The sequence below is a fragment of the Seriola lalandi genome, unplaced genomic scaffold, assembly GCF_002814215.2.
Source record: "Seriola lalandi dorsalis isolate HSWRI2012SDOR001 ecotype SW California unplaced genomic scaffold, Sedor1 jcf7180002054945, whole genome shotgun sequence".
Taxonomy (NCBI): domain Eukaryota; kingdom Metazoa; phylum Chordata; class Actinopteri; order Carangiformes; family Carangidae; genus Seriola; species Seriola lalandi.
In genome coordinates, this window is record NW_019525496.1 from 1,913,011 (window position 1) to 1,929,788 (window position 16,778).

The 16,778-nt window shown below is 39.9% G+C and overlaps 3 protein-coding genes across 3 annotated transcripts in view; all 3 read right to left on the reverse strand.

Moving 5' to 3' along the window:
• The window catches only part of LOC111644972 (rapamycin-insensitive companion of mTOR-like), a 20,838-nt gene extending 14,010 nt beyond the window's left edge, over positions 1-6,828 (reverse strand). Inside the window, exons 1-9 of the mRNA XM_087170328.1 lie at positions 6,770-6,828; positions 6,597-6,644; positions 4,946-5,043; positions 2,209-2,273; positions 1,768-1,899; positions 1,497-1,560; positions 794-920; positions 496-665; positions 71-138 (exon numbers count right to left, since the gene is read on the reverse strand). Coding sequence (XP_087026454.1) covers positions 71-138; positions 496-665; positions 794-920; positions 1,497-1,560; positions 1,768-1,899; positions 2,209-2,273; positions 4,946-5,043; positions 6,597-6,644; positions 6,770-6,818 — 821 coding nt within the window. The 5' untranslated portion in view covers positions 6,819-6,828. The remainder of the gene's footprint in view (positions 1-70; positions 139-495; positions 666-793; positions 921-1,496; positions 1,561-1,767; positions 1,900-2,208; positions 2,274-4,945; positions 5,044-6,596; positions 6,645-6,769) is intronic.
• A 378-nt stretch (positions 6,829-7,206) lies between these two features.
• On the reverse strand, positions 7,207-12,309 carry LOC111644973 (uncharacterized). Its single transcript, XM_023393974.2, has 11 exons — positions 12,240-12,309; positions 11,563-11,953; positions 11,318-11,408; positions 10,211-10,301; positions 9,985-10,107; positions 9,685-9,790; positions 9,437-9,560; positions 8,745-8,779; positions 8,577-8,628; positions 8,361-8,389; positions 7,207-7,626 (listed from the first exon to the last, which is right to left on the reverse strand). The coding sequence occupies exons 1-11, from the start codon at positions 12,258-12,260 to the stop codon at positions 7,604-7,606; spliced, it is 1,086 nt and encodes a 361-aa protein (XP_023249742.1). The 5' UTR covers positions 12,261-12,309; the 3' UTR covers positions 7,207-7,603.
• Positions 12,310-13,153: 844 nt separating this feature from the next.
• Positions 13,154-16,267, reverse strand: cunh5orf34 (chromosome unknown C5orf34 homolog). Its single transcript, XM_023393916.2, has 11 exons — positions 16,004-16,267; positions 15,824-15,913; positions 15,361-15,732; positions 15,018-15,280; positions 14,812-14,910; positions 14,320-14,440; positions 14,066-14,157; positions 13,900-13,978; positions 13,711-13,796; positions 13,563-13,609; positions 13,154-13,428 (listed from the first exon to the last, which is right to left on the reverse strand). Exons 1-11 carry the CDS (start codon positions 16,208-16,210, stop codon positions 13,247-13,249), a joined length of 1,638 nt encoding a protein of 545 aa, XP_023249684.1. The 5' UTR covers positions 16,211-16,267; the 3' UTR covers positions 13,154-13,246.
• Positions 16,268-16,778: the final 511 nt, after the last annotated feature.

The window sequence follows — 16,778 nt, forward strand, 5'->3', positions numbered from 1 at the left end:
ACACACACACAGACACACTCTCTCACACACACACACACACACACACACACACACACACACACACACTCACTTGAGTTGCCCTTCAGCCGTGTCTGCATTGTGACGGTAGTGAAAATCTGTGAAAGGGGCGAGGATTTGCTGGAGGATAGAACGGACACACATACACAAAAGATGGATGAGCACAAAATACAACAGACCTATTAAGTGTAATTAAGTGGAAGCATTCTTAAATATTCCCACTGAACACCTTGAAGTGATAATTGACCTGCTATAGATCTCATACAACATGCGGATGCAATGACTGCTGTGAGGAGATGCCTCTGTCCCAGGTGTCTGTTTACAGACAATGAGGCTTTGGAGAAATGTTGTAACTGATTACTCTAAGCTCCATGGGAAAGAGACAGCCAACCTACAGTTAATCCTGACTGGAATGACTCCCAGCACACTGGCTCATTTATTAACAGTGGCTTCCTCTGAACCTGTATCTGTGTGTACCTCCAGCTCGACGTCAATGCGCACGTACTGACGGGTACGTGGGTGGTTGAGTAGGTGGAGGATGGTGGTGATCAGTGCTTCGTTGATACGACTCAGCTGACAGTCAATCACACTCTTCAGGATGGTGCTGAGGCCTCCTCGTTTGGCCACCACCTCTGGGTTCTTCAGGGCTGCACATGCAACAAGTCAGCAACAAAGAAATATTAGAGGCTTTTTATTCTTCTTTCTCCCAAATTACATATTTTACAAGGTTTTGTCTGCAAATGCAGCAACTTCCTGATGGGGGCCAGGCACTCACCTAACTCGCATACAATGGCAATGGCCGCACGGACCATACGGTCTCTCTCCTGTAGTCCATCAGTGCCCACAGCAATTAGAGAGTTTGCAATAGAGGTGGGGAACAGCATTGCATTGACAGTGATAATCTATGGGGGGAGGGAGAGGAGAGAAACATGAGTCATCAAACAAGTCTGGACAAACAGAGGCAAAATATAACTACAATGTTTTTTATGGCAGCTTTCACTTTTTCTAGGTCTCAGAAAAAGGAGGATCAGTTTTAGAAATGCAAAAGCAGTGCCTCAATGTATTCTGAGTATCTCAAAACTTACAACATAAGAAGTGATAGCAGAAATTAATTTTATAAGAGGCCAGGCTATATGTCATGAGCACAGGGGTTATGTTACTGCCTGTATGGCCAATAGTTCTTTCCTGAAACCAGAGCCTGACGCTGTGTGTGTGTGTGTGTGTGTGTGTGTGTTCGTGTGTGTAGAAGGTTTACAGTAAACTACAGAAAGAGCTATAAATAACCTCGCCTGCAGACTCGTGCAAAGTGACCACACTTTGTCACTGCTGTTAACCCAATGATCTTTCTGGTGGCTCTGTTCTGGCGCTAAGGCTGAGCTGTGGGGACAGAGGGTAAATTCCCCTTCGTGATATGACGCTGACTCTACAAATTAATGGCTGTGGAGGAATGGTAATTAAAAATATATATATTATCTCACCTTTCGTACTAGTCTCAGAGCCTGAGTCCTCTCCCCTTCATTGCTCTGTTGGATGTCAATGCATCTGAAACAACACAGAGATATTATTAGTCATGTCCTTTTCTTTTTACCACAGTAGGTGTGAAAGAAAAAACTAAGTATAACTGAAGCATAATGCTTCAAAGAACCTTGCAAATTTCTGAATAAATCAAGTGACTTGCTGTAAAAAGGAATATGCTTTAAAAGTCAGCCAGACAGCACTTGTCCGTGACTGGTCAAAGCGGGAGCTCACCTGGCTATTAAATAGTCAACCTGCAGTCTGAGGACCTTCTGCAGCACGCTGGTGTCTCTGATGAGGTAGCGGAGCGCCCGCAACCCTGCGGCACGCACTTCCTTGGCCTCATTCAGAAGAGCTAGTCGCAGACTAAGGGTTAAAAATCATACACTTAGATGAGTTCAAAAAATTGACATGACAAAAGATTTACTAACACTTTACAAACTTGTTATTTCCTTAATTCTTTCATAAGCATGATGATTTCTGATGCTTTTCAAAATAAAAAGAATCTAATTAATGTTCCAAATGCAAAAATCCCAACCGATTATCCACCGGGCCTAACTTACTAACAGTTTCACTTGGCTGAATAAATAACATTTCAATGAATTGGAAAATGAGCACATCAATAAAAAGTGCACTGTGTACAATCAGTAACGACTGGTGGCTGACAACACTTACCAAACGATGATTTCTTCGTGTGTAAACCCAAAGTTTTCCTCACGGTGGCCAATGCTGCATAGCAGCTATAACACAGAAATAGAGCCAAAAATAAATGATTTGATTCATAATAGGATTGCATTAACATGATTGCATTAACATGACTTTTAGGATAAACATAAGCCAAGCACAGTCATTATAATGCCTTGGTATTTAGAGTGGACTTCAATGTCTCCAAAATAGTACCACCCTTCACCTGAGACACCCACTGTTTAACAATGTTTGAGTCAAAGAAGCACCAAACTAGCAAACAGCACACTTTCCTGCAGCCATGTGTTTGTTGTAGTTTTCCACTTGTCTGTTACACAGTGACGTGTTTAGAACAGGTGAATCTTGAATGGATAATGTTATGTTTTCACTGGTGGTAGATGGAGGTTATGATTACAGAAGCATTGGTACAACACATTCACAGGTCCAGTAGTTGGTGTTGGCTTTCGTTACCTCCACCATTTGTTGTTTATGAGTGCGTGTGCGTGTATGTTTTGGATATATGAAACTAGAGGGTGAGAACACAAGGTAAGCAATAGGTTGACTGACTCTGTTGGAGTCTTCCCCCCACAGACTCACTATTTCCTCCTGTTTTTGTGTACCCCACCAGTCCTGGCAATAGACCCTGTCTTCAGTATATATATCCAATTTTAGCAGTTCCTTCACCACTGGTCCTCCATCATTAACAGGGGCCCACACACAGCTGGTGTATACAAGATTCAAATTTTATATACACAAATGCAGTTCATAATTAACTGCTTTTGTGTACATAAAATTTGAATACGTCTTGTGTACAGAAGTCTTAACTTACTGCTGTTGTCAGGCCAAGACAAGGACAAGGCTAACAACAGCACAGTCTAGAAAACTCATTATAAGCACAAAGCAATGAGCTCTTAGGTAAATGATGCTGCCATTTTGGAGCTGCCACCTTTCCTATGGGTACCCTGAGGCACCAACAAAGCAGCGCTACTCCATCACAGTAGCTCAGCCTACCTCTGCCTATCCCAATGCAGCATCAATAGGAGAGCCGACGAGTATATTCGGCTGGTAATTTATGTATGAACTGTTTCTTAAAACTGGACATAAATCCTCTCTCTCCTTCATCATAAACCACAGAGCAGAGCAGTAGGAGAGATGGAGCAGGATGGGATGGGTGAACATGGTGAGTAGGGGGTTGTTTTAAACCAGCTGTGATGTCAGAGCCCAGGCAGGCAGGAGGGGAGGGGGAGAGAGGAGATGGGGAGAGGGGCATGTGACACTGTCCGGGGGGGATTAGGTCACCCTCACTGTCCTGGAACCCTTATAAGGAATCGGAGGCATGGTGCTCTAACAGACGTATACACACAGACACACACACGTCATGGCTATTACCCTCCTGTCTGTTGTAAACAAGAGAGTTCGTGTACGGATTACAGACACACTACTCAGGCCCACACTCAGCCATCAGCCCACTACAGTGCCAGCTGCGCAGTTTTCTGAGGGCGAACACACATTGACGACAACAAGTGGTCAATATATGTCCATGACAGTCAGAAGTGGTTTACGGAAGCAGGTTACTCAGCAGAAATCAGCAAATGTCTAAACATCTAATGCCCAAGGCTGGTGAATTGGACAGTGATGAAGAAATGGGCTGGACAATCCACAATGGTGTGATAGTGAGCAAAAAGAATGTGCTCAGAGCACAAAAAACTGTAAGTTTCCCCCTCATACTTAGCTCTGAGTGTCGCAAGTCATTTTCTACACCCCGTTATTTCTGTTCAAAATAACAGGAAGGCTCAAGACTATTCCTGTATGTGTTGGGTCAAAGGCAGAAAAACACCCTGGAGATGTCACTGGACCATCACAGGGCTGACACAGGGCATGTCCACACAAAGAAAAACACAAGTCTAAAAATACTGCTTATATGTTAAAGCAACTTCCATCTGAAAAGTTCTATCTGCAGTGAAACGCCAAAAGAACACAAAAACAATTAAATCTCTTATTTTTCCTTCTTTTTCCATTTGCAAACAATAAATCTGTGTATAGTTACAGTATTATAGTACAGTTATCAGCTGCTGATAAGCGGGACACACATCACTTGTTCTGAATTTCAGTTTAGCTGCACACAATTTAGTTGGTCTTGTGGCATTTGAGAAATTTGGAATTTACAAACTGTACAGTATGTACCAGAAAATATTCACTTTGACCATCCACATCACAGTGACAAACTAGAATAGAAAATAGAATAGATTTGGAAAAAAAGAGATTTTAGAACTGAGAGTGTCTCAGGTTCATAAGAACAATAACCAGACATTAAAAATCTCAGATTTCAAAGTCAGAGTGCTGCTCTTGATGCACATTAGGTCAGAGTGCTTTCCCATCCCTAGAGCTCCTGTTACATTCACTGTCAGCATCACAATGACAGGCACAGCTAGGCCTGCTGGCAGCAACACCCAAGAGGAGAGGATCAAGGAGAGGTCAGTGGTGACATGACGACAGAGGAGGGGGAGCATGGTTAGTCAGTCTTTGCAGGCAATCTTTGAACAGTGAGTCAACCTTCTTGAAAAGCTGTATGTTTGTATCCACACCTTTAACTGGTTTTTCATGTTGGTTTTTGGGAGATAATAACCTTGCAACTTTATTACTTTCATTAATTCTCAGTCTTGTCCAGACTGCCTCCAAGTAACAAATAAAACCTTGAGGCAAAAGCATCACAACTTGACAGCATTACCTTTATGAAGTTATTCAGGTGGCCCAGTTTTCGCATGTTACTGACTCCGTGCGGTTTGGCCACATTTTGAAGGATTTCACGGAAGTTTTCTGATGGTTCTGCAGGAGAACAAAGAGGAAATACAATGTAACTAAGACAAGCATTAAGCCATATTGCCACAATAACAGTCGATGAACCGTATTTGATATGTTGCAGGAAGGAACTTGGTTTAGCTGGTCAAACTAAATTAGTGTGTACAGTCAAAACAAGGTCTAGCCAGTAAAAGCAAGACTTGAGCAGGGAAGTGTTTTTCGTTTTCAGTTCCTTCCAGCTATTATGTAAAAACAGAGTAAACAAGCTCCAGATACTTCATTTCAACAAAAAGATAAATGCTGAAAAAACAATGAATACACCAGCTTAATAAATCTCATATAATATTATCTCCTCCTTTTCTAAATTTGACAAGAGGAATAACTAGATTAATTTTCAATCTGTCAAATAAAATTAGCTAACAGTATTAGTCAACAGTCAGAATATTGGAGTAGAGAGAACAAAATGTACAAATGTTCTTTTATCCATTACAGAAAACTAGTAAACCAGTATTATTTACTCTGTGATATTAAATTTGATCAAATTAAACAAGCACTGACAAGCAATTTCAGCCAATATTAGAGTAAGATATACTGTTGCATAAATGTATCAGCTATAGCCTGAGGTCAATTAATTGACATATACATATGCATTAGTCTCAAACTTTGGACAAGTTTGAGCCTGTGTAACATTTAAGAATGTGCATACGAGAGAAACATCTGACATGAACCCTTCATGGTGATTTTGAGCATGATGATGTTGGAAGTCTTAGGCACAGACATGGTTTAGTCCTCAGTGTTAAGATTGCCAAGAATTCATGTGACAAACCACAATAATGTTATGACCCACTTTCCCTCACCTGAAATTAAACTTTGCGTTTGACCAATATCCTACATATACTATATTTTGCAAATCCGTGATAAAGCAGCTGACAGATTAGGTGCACCCCCATCCACCCCCACCCCATCCCTCATGTCAATGGGACTATCATACTGTTGCCTTTTAATGTTTAATTCAGCTTACATTCTAGGTGCAAAATAACCCTGGTACAATTGTACTTAAACCATTCGGGACAGAGAGCTGGTACTTAGTGTTGCTGTTGGAGGAGAAGCTCTGACCAGCCTGAGCAGCTGTGTATCAGTGCCACTAGAAAAACCACCCTGCGCACCCTGTGTTGTCTAATTGCTACTTAGCTAACAGCCCTGAAACCCAATTTCACCTACAGCCAGCGATGACCAGCGCATGACTATAGCACTTATGGCTGGTTGGCTAAATAACAGGCTATCTTGCCCACTCACACTAACCAAAACAACAGAGCGTCGTCATGGCTGGTTAGCTGTGGCAGCTAGCTAACGCTAACTCTGCTAGTTAGTTAGCTCGCTGCCGCCTCTTATTATGATATCGCTGGCGATGCTATTACACGAAACAGAATAGGGAAAGTACAACATAGCAACACTACTGACAGGACAAGTGCACAGACGAACTGGATTTTCACTTCACGGGGCTAGTGTCTGCAGAAATGCCCCTCATCCATTTTGAACAATAATCGCTTTCAGGGTGATGTGATGAAGCCTCTGCTTACCTCTGGTCAGATCCAGCGGTACGTTCTCCTCCCCGCTGTCATTCCGACCTGTCAGAAACACACACCGCGCACATGGTGAGGGATCACGCCAAGGTCATCACATGCCTGAGAAAATCTATTTTTGCAATATCCCGCTATTACAGATACTGCTGAATCGAGTTTTTCACGCTTACCTCGCATCCGAAGACTCCGGATAGGACGGCCGCGGAAGCTGGCCGCCATGTTTCCAGGAACATACACAACACCGGAAACTTCGCGGCTTCTCGCGAGACAACAGACAACGAAGGGGGAAGGTTGGGTGTTTGGCGGCACAGGCGCAGCAGACCTCCCGCAGACCTGAGATCAGCTGCATCCTCTTTAATCCCCGCCTTATCTTATCAGACATAAAAAATAAAAAAACATACATCTGCCCTGGCAACTGCATCATGGTCAAAGAGGAGAGAGCTATTTTTTAATATTATACATAATATAAATATTATGTATAATATAATTATTGTATATATACAACACATTATTTATAAGCAGCTCGTCATTGGATAGTTTGGTTTTCATTGCATATATAACAGCATTTAAAATAAAGGTCAAAATAATCTTCACCACACCCAATCACTAATTTATTATTTAATTTATTGTTGAAGAATAAAAAGTAACATTCATTGACAGAAAATGTATGCATGAACAATGAACAAACAACCAGTTACATATAGAGTCAAGTTGCTTAAATAAATGCTGATAACATTTTTGTTCAACTAATTAATCTACCAGCCAACACACCCACTGAAGAGAAATAGCATTTGTCCATATTTTACGAAGCAAGTCACCATTGCACTTGTAACTCCTCTAAAGCTGCAGCTACAACAGGTTGAAACATTAGATCTAACAAAACCATGTATCATCATAATGAATCTTCACTGAGCATGCTTTCTGATCAAGAAAATGCACAATAATTCAAATAGTGAATGGTCAATAAAAGGTATGAATAATGATGATCACCGCATCATTGTAGATTAGTTGATCTCATAGATACTGTCTGTAGAAAAAGAATATTATTAACATAAGTAAAGGTAGAATTACTTCAGTGCAAAATATACCCCATTATAAAATACTGCATTCAAAAGTAAAAGTAGGGCCTACAGAGTTACTACCAATTCAATGTAAGAACAATATCAAAAGTAAAAGTCCTTATTATACAGAATGTCCGCTTTTATAATGTTATATTACTATGAATATTACATTATTGTTTTATTTTTCCTGATGCCTAAATGTGTATGCAATATTTTAATGTTACAGTTCATCATGGTAAATTGAAAATAACTTTAATAATTAAAGTAAGTGATTAAAAAAACTTCCCACTTGTATGGCTTAAAATTAACAATGACTCATGTTTTATAAAATCATCATATGTAATTTTTTAATGTAAAATCATAGTCTGCATAGTGACTAGTAAATAATACAGATGTAAAATAAAAATGTATTTGAATAAAAACTAAATACAGAAGCAAAATGCATTCACATGAGAGAAAATGTTTGCCCTGTTTTTCTGAATTAGTGAGATTATTATCTCAGTACTGAAAAAATGTTTTATCTGTGTTTTCTGTGTTTTTTTCAGAATTTTCAGAGAAAAATGGGGCAAACATTTTTTTCTCATGTGAATGCATTGTGCTTTTGTAAAACATTTCCCTCCCTTAACATTGCAAATAAGTACAATACTTAAGTACATTTACACCACAGCTGGTGGTGGCATTTTGAGTCATCAGAACATACCTTCATTAAAGTTGTCATAAATATCAAGCCTGTAAATAATAATAAAAATGTTAAATACTGTAACACAGACACAGACACTATATGGTGCAGCAGTTGGCTAAAATAATGTATTTGTAGCAAGCCAAAGTGAAAAACTAAAGTAAAAAAATCACTGGAAAGATTTCTAAATCTATACTTCTGAGTCGCAACATGTATTTATTTCATCCACATTATTACCCATTAAAAGACAGTGGAGGACTCTGGGAATCAACATCAACATACAGGTCATCTAAAGGCACAGAGACAATTAGTGTTTAGTGTCACTGTGACACCCACAGTGGTTTGTACAGCATGTACGAGCAAAAATATATTTGGTAAAAAGGTTCAGATAACGGACATATTTACCTCTATCTGTGGTTAGTTGTGGCAGAAGAGAAACTCTGATGAGAGAAGAGAAAAAAAAAGCTTTACGAAGATGCAGTTTGGTGTGGTTTAAACAGGCCTGAAGAATGTAGTTTATGGACAGATTATCATAAATAATTGCAAAAATAGTTTGTCTGTCTCCCAGCCTCAACAAAAAAGTGTGTATTATAAGACATTAGGTGGAATTAGTAGAAATGTATTATGTTTGATCAAATTAGTTTACACAGATTTTCAAGGCTTCAACTGTAAAACCAGCATAAGTTATTATAGTTACAATAATCACGTTAACCACTAGGTGTCACCCAAACGATGACTTCTTTTTACTTTCAATACATCCCACTGTGATCTCCACTGTAATGGCTGCACAAATCCAAAACATAGAGAAATAGTACAACCTTGATTTTGGATTATCCAGCTCATCATAAAGGTTATCGTCCTCAACTATTTCAAAAATGGGAAATCAACAGTCAAGACTACATGGAGGGCTTATTATCATATTCATATATATCAATCGATGAATTAAATGACTGAAAAGCAATATAAGAAACTTGCCATATTGCTTGTTTAGCTCACTAAAAAATAAGACAGTGTGTAAAATCAACAAAAGATAATATGTGTGACTGATTCTATCTTTCAAGATGTACATGAAGTGTTTGAGAGACGTAATGTCATACCTATAAGCTGGTGCCCCAATGTCATCATAAACCTCTGACTCATACTGGTAAGACATAGACCCAGGCCCCTCCTCCTCTTTGTGAGGATAGACTTTATCAATAGACTCAGTCCTCACATAGTCTTCTGAAAGAAAATATGAGCACATATCAGCAGAGCTCACTGCTTGGACTTGTTAGTGCACCATCACTCCTCTACATATTATAACTGTTAGTGAGCGCAGGACATCTGTTAGCGACTTATTTCCCACCTGTATTCTGAATGATCCGTCCTTTATCCAGAGGGAAGTCAGATTTTGCTCTTTTAAAATCAAGATGTGCCTTTCCCCTCTTGACTACAGGAGCAGGTCCTTTCATCTAGTTGAAGATAAGGAGATCTAAGTTATGAGTCTGTTGTTTTTTACGTGATCTCTGTTACTAAAGTGTTTGCGGTTTGCTCTGGACAATGCATTATATTACTGGTGTCACAATGGCTATGTATCTACACGTGTTGGCATATTCATTTTAAAAAACTAAATCCAGTGTGCAGGTTTTTTTTTTTTTGCTTTTACCTTGACCACCATCATTGTGTGTTTGTGCCTCTGCTCTTTCGCTTCCTGTTGTTTCAGTTGTTTTTTCTCCTCTTTCTTGGCTCGTCTTTTCATTTCCTCTGAGTTTATGGTTCCTTTTGGCTCCTGATTAACATAATTATCACTGGATCAAAACCTATATCAAATACACCATTTTGACAGAAAGTATAAACTTTATACAATACACACATTTACTGACACCACTTACTGCTTGTTTCTCCTCTGTGACTTCACCATGGTTTGTGTCCCCTTCTCTATTTCTTTTTTGATGTTTTTTAAATCGCTCTGATTGTTGCATCCTTTGGAAAGAAAAAAATGATATATATGAATTTTGTCAATTACAAACATTGTTAGGTTATTCACATACTACACACGAACTGCATCAAGGATAAAATTAATCAGAAATCCTTCCTTTTCTCATATAAAATAATTACATTATGCAGGCTGTTATGTATCTTTGTATACATGTGTCTTAGATGAGTCTGAGCCAAGCCAACCCAAGCCGACTTGTAAACTAACTTTCAACTAGATACACTATACATGTTTCAGTTACTTAACAGAAGTGACATTTCTGAGTTGTGATCGTATAAAGTAATATGTTACTCTAAACTGGAATAAATTAACAGAAGTAAAAATAAATACAAGGATAAATACAAGGCCTAAACTTAACAAATTAAGCTAAATTAAGCCTGAAATTTTGAGTACTTCAACTCTGACAGCAGGCTTGGAGTTTTTTTCAGACAGCCTGAACAGGGAGACTGGTCAGAATTAAGGTAAGGATGAATGCAGCCAAATACAGAGAAATCCTTGAGGAAAACCTTCCCGAGAGTGCACACGACCTGAGACTGGGGTGATGGTTCACCTTCCAGCACGACAGTGACCCGAGGCATACAGCCGAAAGTGGCCCAGCCAAAGCCCACGCTTAAACCCTGTGGAACATCTGCACAAAGACCTGAAGATGGCAGTTCGCAGATGCTTCCTGAACAAACTGACGGAGCATGAGATGATCTGCCAGCAAGAATGGGATAAACCTAATCCAGACATGCAAGGACTTACCCAAGAAGACTAAGAGCTGTAATTGCTGTTAAATGGGTTTCTGAAAAAGTAGCCAACTCAATTAAGAGTCAAAATACTTTTGTAATTAAAATATTTCAGATTTAGATTTTTCATAAATTGGCAGATTTCTAAAACAATGTTTTCAGTTTGTCATGATGAGTTGTTGAGTGTGAGGGCAAAATGGCAGTTTTATCAATTCAAAATTAAATCAATAACACAATCAGCATTATAAAACAGTAGCTCTAACATGGACACTTACAAAATAGCTGCAAGGTTGGGTGGTGGCTTCAAATGTAGAGGTCCAGGGGTAGGTGAAGGAGCAACATGATGTGGTATCTTCATCCTTGGTCCTGCCACACAAAGATGTCATCTTAATTTAACTCTCTATTACGGAGCATTCTGCCACTGTTTCCAAATTTTTAACATTTTAATATTTGAAGAAGCAATAACCATGTGGGAATGATGATTTTCTTAAGTCACATTGCATTTAAAACTGTGTCTCACCGTCATTCAAAGCTTTTCTGTTCCTTCTAAACCGATGAATGTCAACATTTGGAGGTCTCTCAGGTTTCTGAGGAGGGCTTCCCAGAACGAGCACAGGAGGAAGCATCATCTTAGGAACACAGGGGTCACTGCTCTGTCTTTCAAGTTTAATTTGGGTTCTTATGGGTTTTGGTTTCTGTGTTTTAAGGAGACTTCCCTCGAAGTCAGGCTTATGAGTGTGGGAGCTATGGGTTATGATTGCAGCACCTGATAGATCTCCCATCAGAACAGCTATTCTGGATTTAACAGTGGATTCAGCGCAGACCTTTTCTTTGAGTGCCAGTCTGCTGGTAGCATCTGGCATAGCGCTGCGACGTAGAGCCATGAGACCACACGTGTGTGACTGTCTTTCCTGTACAGAGGATGATGAAAGAATTCCTGTTCAGAGCTTGTTCTTACTTTCACTCTTTTCTGTTACCACTTATTTGGAAAGGGAAAAAAGAGGAAATCTGTCATTGCAGATTTACATCACATTGTTAAAAAGATTATTAAAAGACAAGTTACAACAAATGTTTGTAACATATATTAACATAAATAATAAAATTGAATGCATACTTCTGGATGCAAAAATAACCTCACAACAAAAATGTAAGAATTTTTCATAACATGGCTTGAAAAATTTGTCAGAAATCACTCACCTGATCTTTGTGCGCAAACATAAGCGTGTCTCTGTGTGTGTGTCCTTCTAGTTTGTGTGCCACAGGAATGCTCCACCTATAAAAGGAAGTATTTGACACTTAACTGAGTGAAAAAAGGCAACACCTGTCTGCACGGTATGATTAAAAGACTGTAAGACCCACCAAAGAAGTAAAGTTATACTGTTTATTAAAGTTATATGATTTAAATTGATAGATCAGATTTCTTAAACCCTGTGTCATTACTGACTCCATAGGTTTTGGTATTGGTGAGACTTTGTGTCTTTTTCCTGAGGAGGAATTTGAACATGGATGTAGGTACAGTTCTCTCCAGCTGCTCTTTCTTTTGCTGTAACTTATTGAGAAATTTGCCATTGGCCAAGTAGAGTGTATTTACATAAATGTTCTTCCCTCCTTCATCTTTCAATGTGATTTCTGAAAACACAGGAAGGTTCATCAAAACTACTGTCCACTGTTATTTAATAACTTTTAGGAGCATGAAATAAAACATTTCTAGCTCTCTCTGAGCTGTCAACACTGCCCTAATATACATACCTGTGGCATATGGTTAAACACAAAACCACAGCTTGTATGAATAGTGACCTACATTCCACCCACGCACCTAAACGTAAACCCAATTTTTAATTCAGTAAGATCGAAAACTTTGTCACAGCAAGAATTTTTCTTATCAGTCACACCCTGTACACAGTAACCATGCACCGTATTCGTCATAGGTTTAGGAAGGAAATGTCAAAATGTTAAAGTTATTTTGTGCCGCTGCAAATTCTTATCTCAGACCTTGACAGGAAGGGACTGTGTGGTGATAAAAACGTTGTAATGGCTTCTGTGTTTGTTCATTTGGCAGGTAACTACGACCAACTGAATTCAATTAAATGACAAAGAACTTTGTAACACCATTACATAAAGATACATTTTTATTTGAGTATCTGTACATAACGGTAAACCCGATTTACATTTTTACAGTCAAGCTCATATCTCGTATCACTCTTTCAAGTGAGTGTGGTTGCAGAAATGAGAGCATCAATGTCCTGTATGGCTCTGGATGTCCTCTGAAGAGCCTCATCAATGGAGCTCTCATTCACTGGTTCATGAGTCTCCTCTTCTGCAGAACTATGTTGCAGCTCTGCCCACCGTTTCTCACCTCTTTGGAGTTGGCTGTTCTCCAGAAGAACTGGGCACAGGATGTTAAAGAGCATGCAAAATCATCCTCAACATAAACGTGGCTAATTTTGCAAAATCTCACAACAAAAATCACTATTCATAACCACAACGTTTTCGTGCCGTCATCTACATGTTAAAGGATACAGTTGAACCGTTTTATCTTCTCCAGTTCCGCAGCTACAAGATCTGACCTGAAGTGAATGGATGATCACATGGACATTGCATACAAACTGTTAATACAGCATCCAACTTTCAATAGTGTAATACTAAAGGAGTGAAAAACTTTACTGACCGACTTTCTACTGTCATGTGATGCACGACAGGTGCAGGATTGGACAAATATTCCTCAAGCATCGGTGGTTTAGAAAAACATCTGCCCTGCAAACAAAATAATACATCATTATTATTATCATCTTAGAAGCATGAATCCTGTACAAATACTATAGATATAAACAGCTATAGCAATATCAGCAGGGACTACTTCTTTGGCTTCTTGCAAGCAGCTGGGTGTGGCAGGGAGCTTCAGCGATTGCTTCGTCTGGTCGTAGCAAGTGAGGATCCTGTAAAACAGTGATGTGATGACTGGAGACTCAAATTAACTAAAACCATGACATTCATCAGACATCGCGATGACGGTGGTAGCTTACCTGCTTGCACGACTCACAATAGAGCATATAGAGTAAACCTGTCCGCATACATCCGGTGGAAGGCTGTTCAGATGGTACGATAGCTCTTTCACCTGTGAGATGGACACAATCAAATACTTCGGCATTGTGCACTTGTGCATGGAAGAGACAAGATTGGCTTTTTATTGTAGTTTCCAAAAGACGATGACCTGCTTTTCTTTTGATGTAGGAGATTATTTTATGTGACAGCTACAAGATGAAAGACTTAAACTGACCCGCCCTGACTGGAGCTCACGTTGGTGATGGGTAAAATAAGTGCTAAGGACTCCGTTAGACCGGATCACTGAACCGTCTCCTGGGGAAACCTCTATGACTGAGACTGCTCCGTTCAGTATCCTACACGAGAGAGGATACTGGTACAGGTTATAGGTAAACACAGTGTAGCTGTATATATTATTCATCACTCAAATAAGTAGGTTAACATAAAACAAAAATCACATTCTATACATGACAAGTTTGAAAATATGCACCTAAAAAATGACTTTTCCTCCTGTTTTTGCCTTCACAAAATAAAATATAGCTAAATAAAAAATGACTTTGTATGATAAGTTTGCAAGCTTATTCTGTGTATCAAATATACACAACTTTCAATGCTTCATTTGTAGAAAGCGATGAGTTCTACTGGCATGTTTTGAAAATAACATATAGAACAGAGGTGTTCTTTTAGAGTCAAGATCTTTAAGGTGCTTGAAAACTTGCAATCCTACCTGTAAGTGATTCCTTGACACCACATCACTTTCACCAGCTCTGTTGCAAGGTCTTGATCTGACTGTTCTTTTTTGGTCAGGGGGTCTTTACTCTTCCACCTTAAAGTAAGGAAGTTTGGGGTTTAAGTCATTTAAGTAAGGAAGCTTAAATCAGTCACTGAGCATTGTTAAATAGTGCCCTATGTGCTTCTTATTAATCAACAAACCTGTGCCTGTGAGGTGATGGACATGTGAGAGGCAGCGCCTGAGGTAGGTGAGACCTTCTCTCTTCACTAAATATGTCAGACATATTTATTCTCCCACCCACCTGGGCAGAATCACCAGTTCCCTCGGGTGCGACAGCTTTAAGTTTAGAGAAACATGCCGTCCAGTGATGACGAGCCAAGGAGAGAGGGTAAGACCACATGGGGGCGTAAGCAAAGCAGGAATGATGCTGGACCACTGTGGTGGATTGGTACATCTCCCCTGGCTGGGAAAGGAAGAGATGAGAAATGAAATAGTTAATCAAAGATGAAATGTTAGCACAGGAATATTTCTAAGAAGGATTACCTTTGGCTGAGAAGTGCTGGTAATCCGAGGAGAACAAGACCTTGATCTAGTCGACTCATTCCATCTTTCTCTTCCCCGATGAACCTCTTTGGTCTCGTTATTGGTGTTCTGACGGATCAGATTGTTTACCTGCTGCTGACTGCCTGGCCCACCATCAGGATCTCTGCTGGAACACTGCACGCTGCTTTGCTGATTCTGAGTCTGACTGAGGCTGCACGTGAACTCAACGGAGAATTCTTCACCTGATGGCGAGAGCATCAGCGCAGCTCGGCCCTCCTCAGATCTGATGATGGTCTCGCCACCAGGCCTGAGCTCTGCTTCACAGGAAGACCGCTCAGGCCACTGCACGTCTGAGTCAATGCTGAAAAAAGGCTGCAGGAGGAGATGGAAAAAACTATTTAGATGCACACATCTTTGCACAATTTGAGGGACTGACAGTGGACTAGGAAGTAGCTCTTAGTACCTTCCTGTGTTCAGCAGGGATGAGTTCCTCCGGCAGATATGGTTGACTTGCATGTTTGTTCCTAAAAGCCAATGCAGCTACCATCAACTCCTGCAAAATGACATCAGCGCGCTGAATACAATGGGGTTGCGCTAATGCAGTTGCTGTAACTCAGAAGCCAACCGTGACAAGACACCATACCTTGTATGTGCTGATGGTGAACCTCGTCCTCTGTCGGACCCTCTCCCTTGGCTGCAGAGGATGGCCGGAGGGGTCCGTGGCTTTCACCAGCAGGAATTCACAGCCGCACGGCGACAGTTGCAACTGGGATCCGTTTACGTAGCGAACATCCACCGACTCGTCCTCATACATGATCATCAAACTGACACCGGCGTCGGTTTCCATCATCAAATGGGAACAATCTACTTTTCCTGGGTCGCGCTGAAAAACTCAAAACCTGCATCGGTCAACGTCATCACGTGGAGACGTTTGTTGTTGGCGCGCTCACCGAGAGGGAGAGGGAGAGAGCCGGACCGGAAGTGCCATTATCAGTTTTTTTTAATAATCATATTCTTTGTTGCCAGTGTACAAACCATGTACACGTACAATGAAAACATTCAATTGTAAGGAATACAATAAATTAACACAGGGTAACAACAAAAATTAAAAGTAAAGTAAATAAACGCAGTTTTCATATCCTAACATTTTTTTAAAATCATCTTGTATTTAGCCTATGTATATAGAATCTGACCTTTAGAAAAATCTGATCATAAAATATACGCTTTCACCCAATATGAGTGTCAAACAAAGCACAGCACAAACATTAGATATTGTAGTGACATGGGCAGAATTATTAGGTTTTATGTTTTGTATGACAAAAAATATATATTTAGTTTTAAAGCATTACAGATTGAGCTCTTGCTATAGAACATGGCCTGGTGGTTCCTGGGGCTTGGGTTTAACAAGATAATGGCAT

Excerpts from the sequence above, each read along its gene's own strand:
- LOC111644973 (XM_023393974.2), bottom strand. The coding sequence starts at position 12,260 with ATGTTTGCGCACAAAGATCAG. Across the intron at positions 10,302-11,317 it reads CCCAACCTTGCAGCTATTTT|GATGCAACAATCAGAGCGAT; the intron begins GTAAGTGTCCAT and ends TTCTTTCCAAAG. Across the intron at positions 8,629-8,744 it reads ACAACTAACCACAGATAGAG|ATGACCTGTATGTTGATGTT; the intron begins GTAAATATGTCC and ends CTGTGCCTTTAG.
- cunh5orf34 (XM_023393916.2), bottom strand. The coding sequence starts at position 16,210 with ATGATGGAAACCGACGCCGGTGTCAGTTTGATGATCATGTATGAGGAC. Across the intron at positions 15,733-15,823 it reads TCCCTGCTGAACACAGGAAG|CCTTTTTTCAGCATTGACTC; the intron begins GTACTAAGAGCT and ends CTCCTCCTGCAG. Across the intron at positions 13,610-13,710 it reads CACATGACAGTAGAAAGTCG|GTCAGATCTTGTAGCTGCGG; the intron begins GTCAGTAAAGTT and ends CATTCACTTCAG.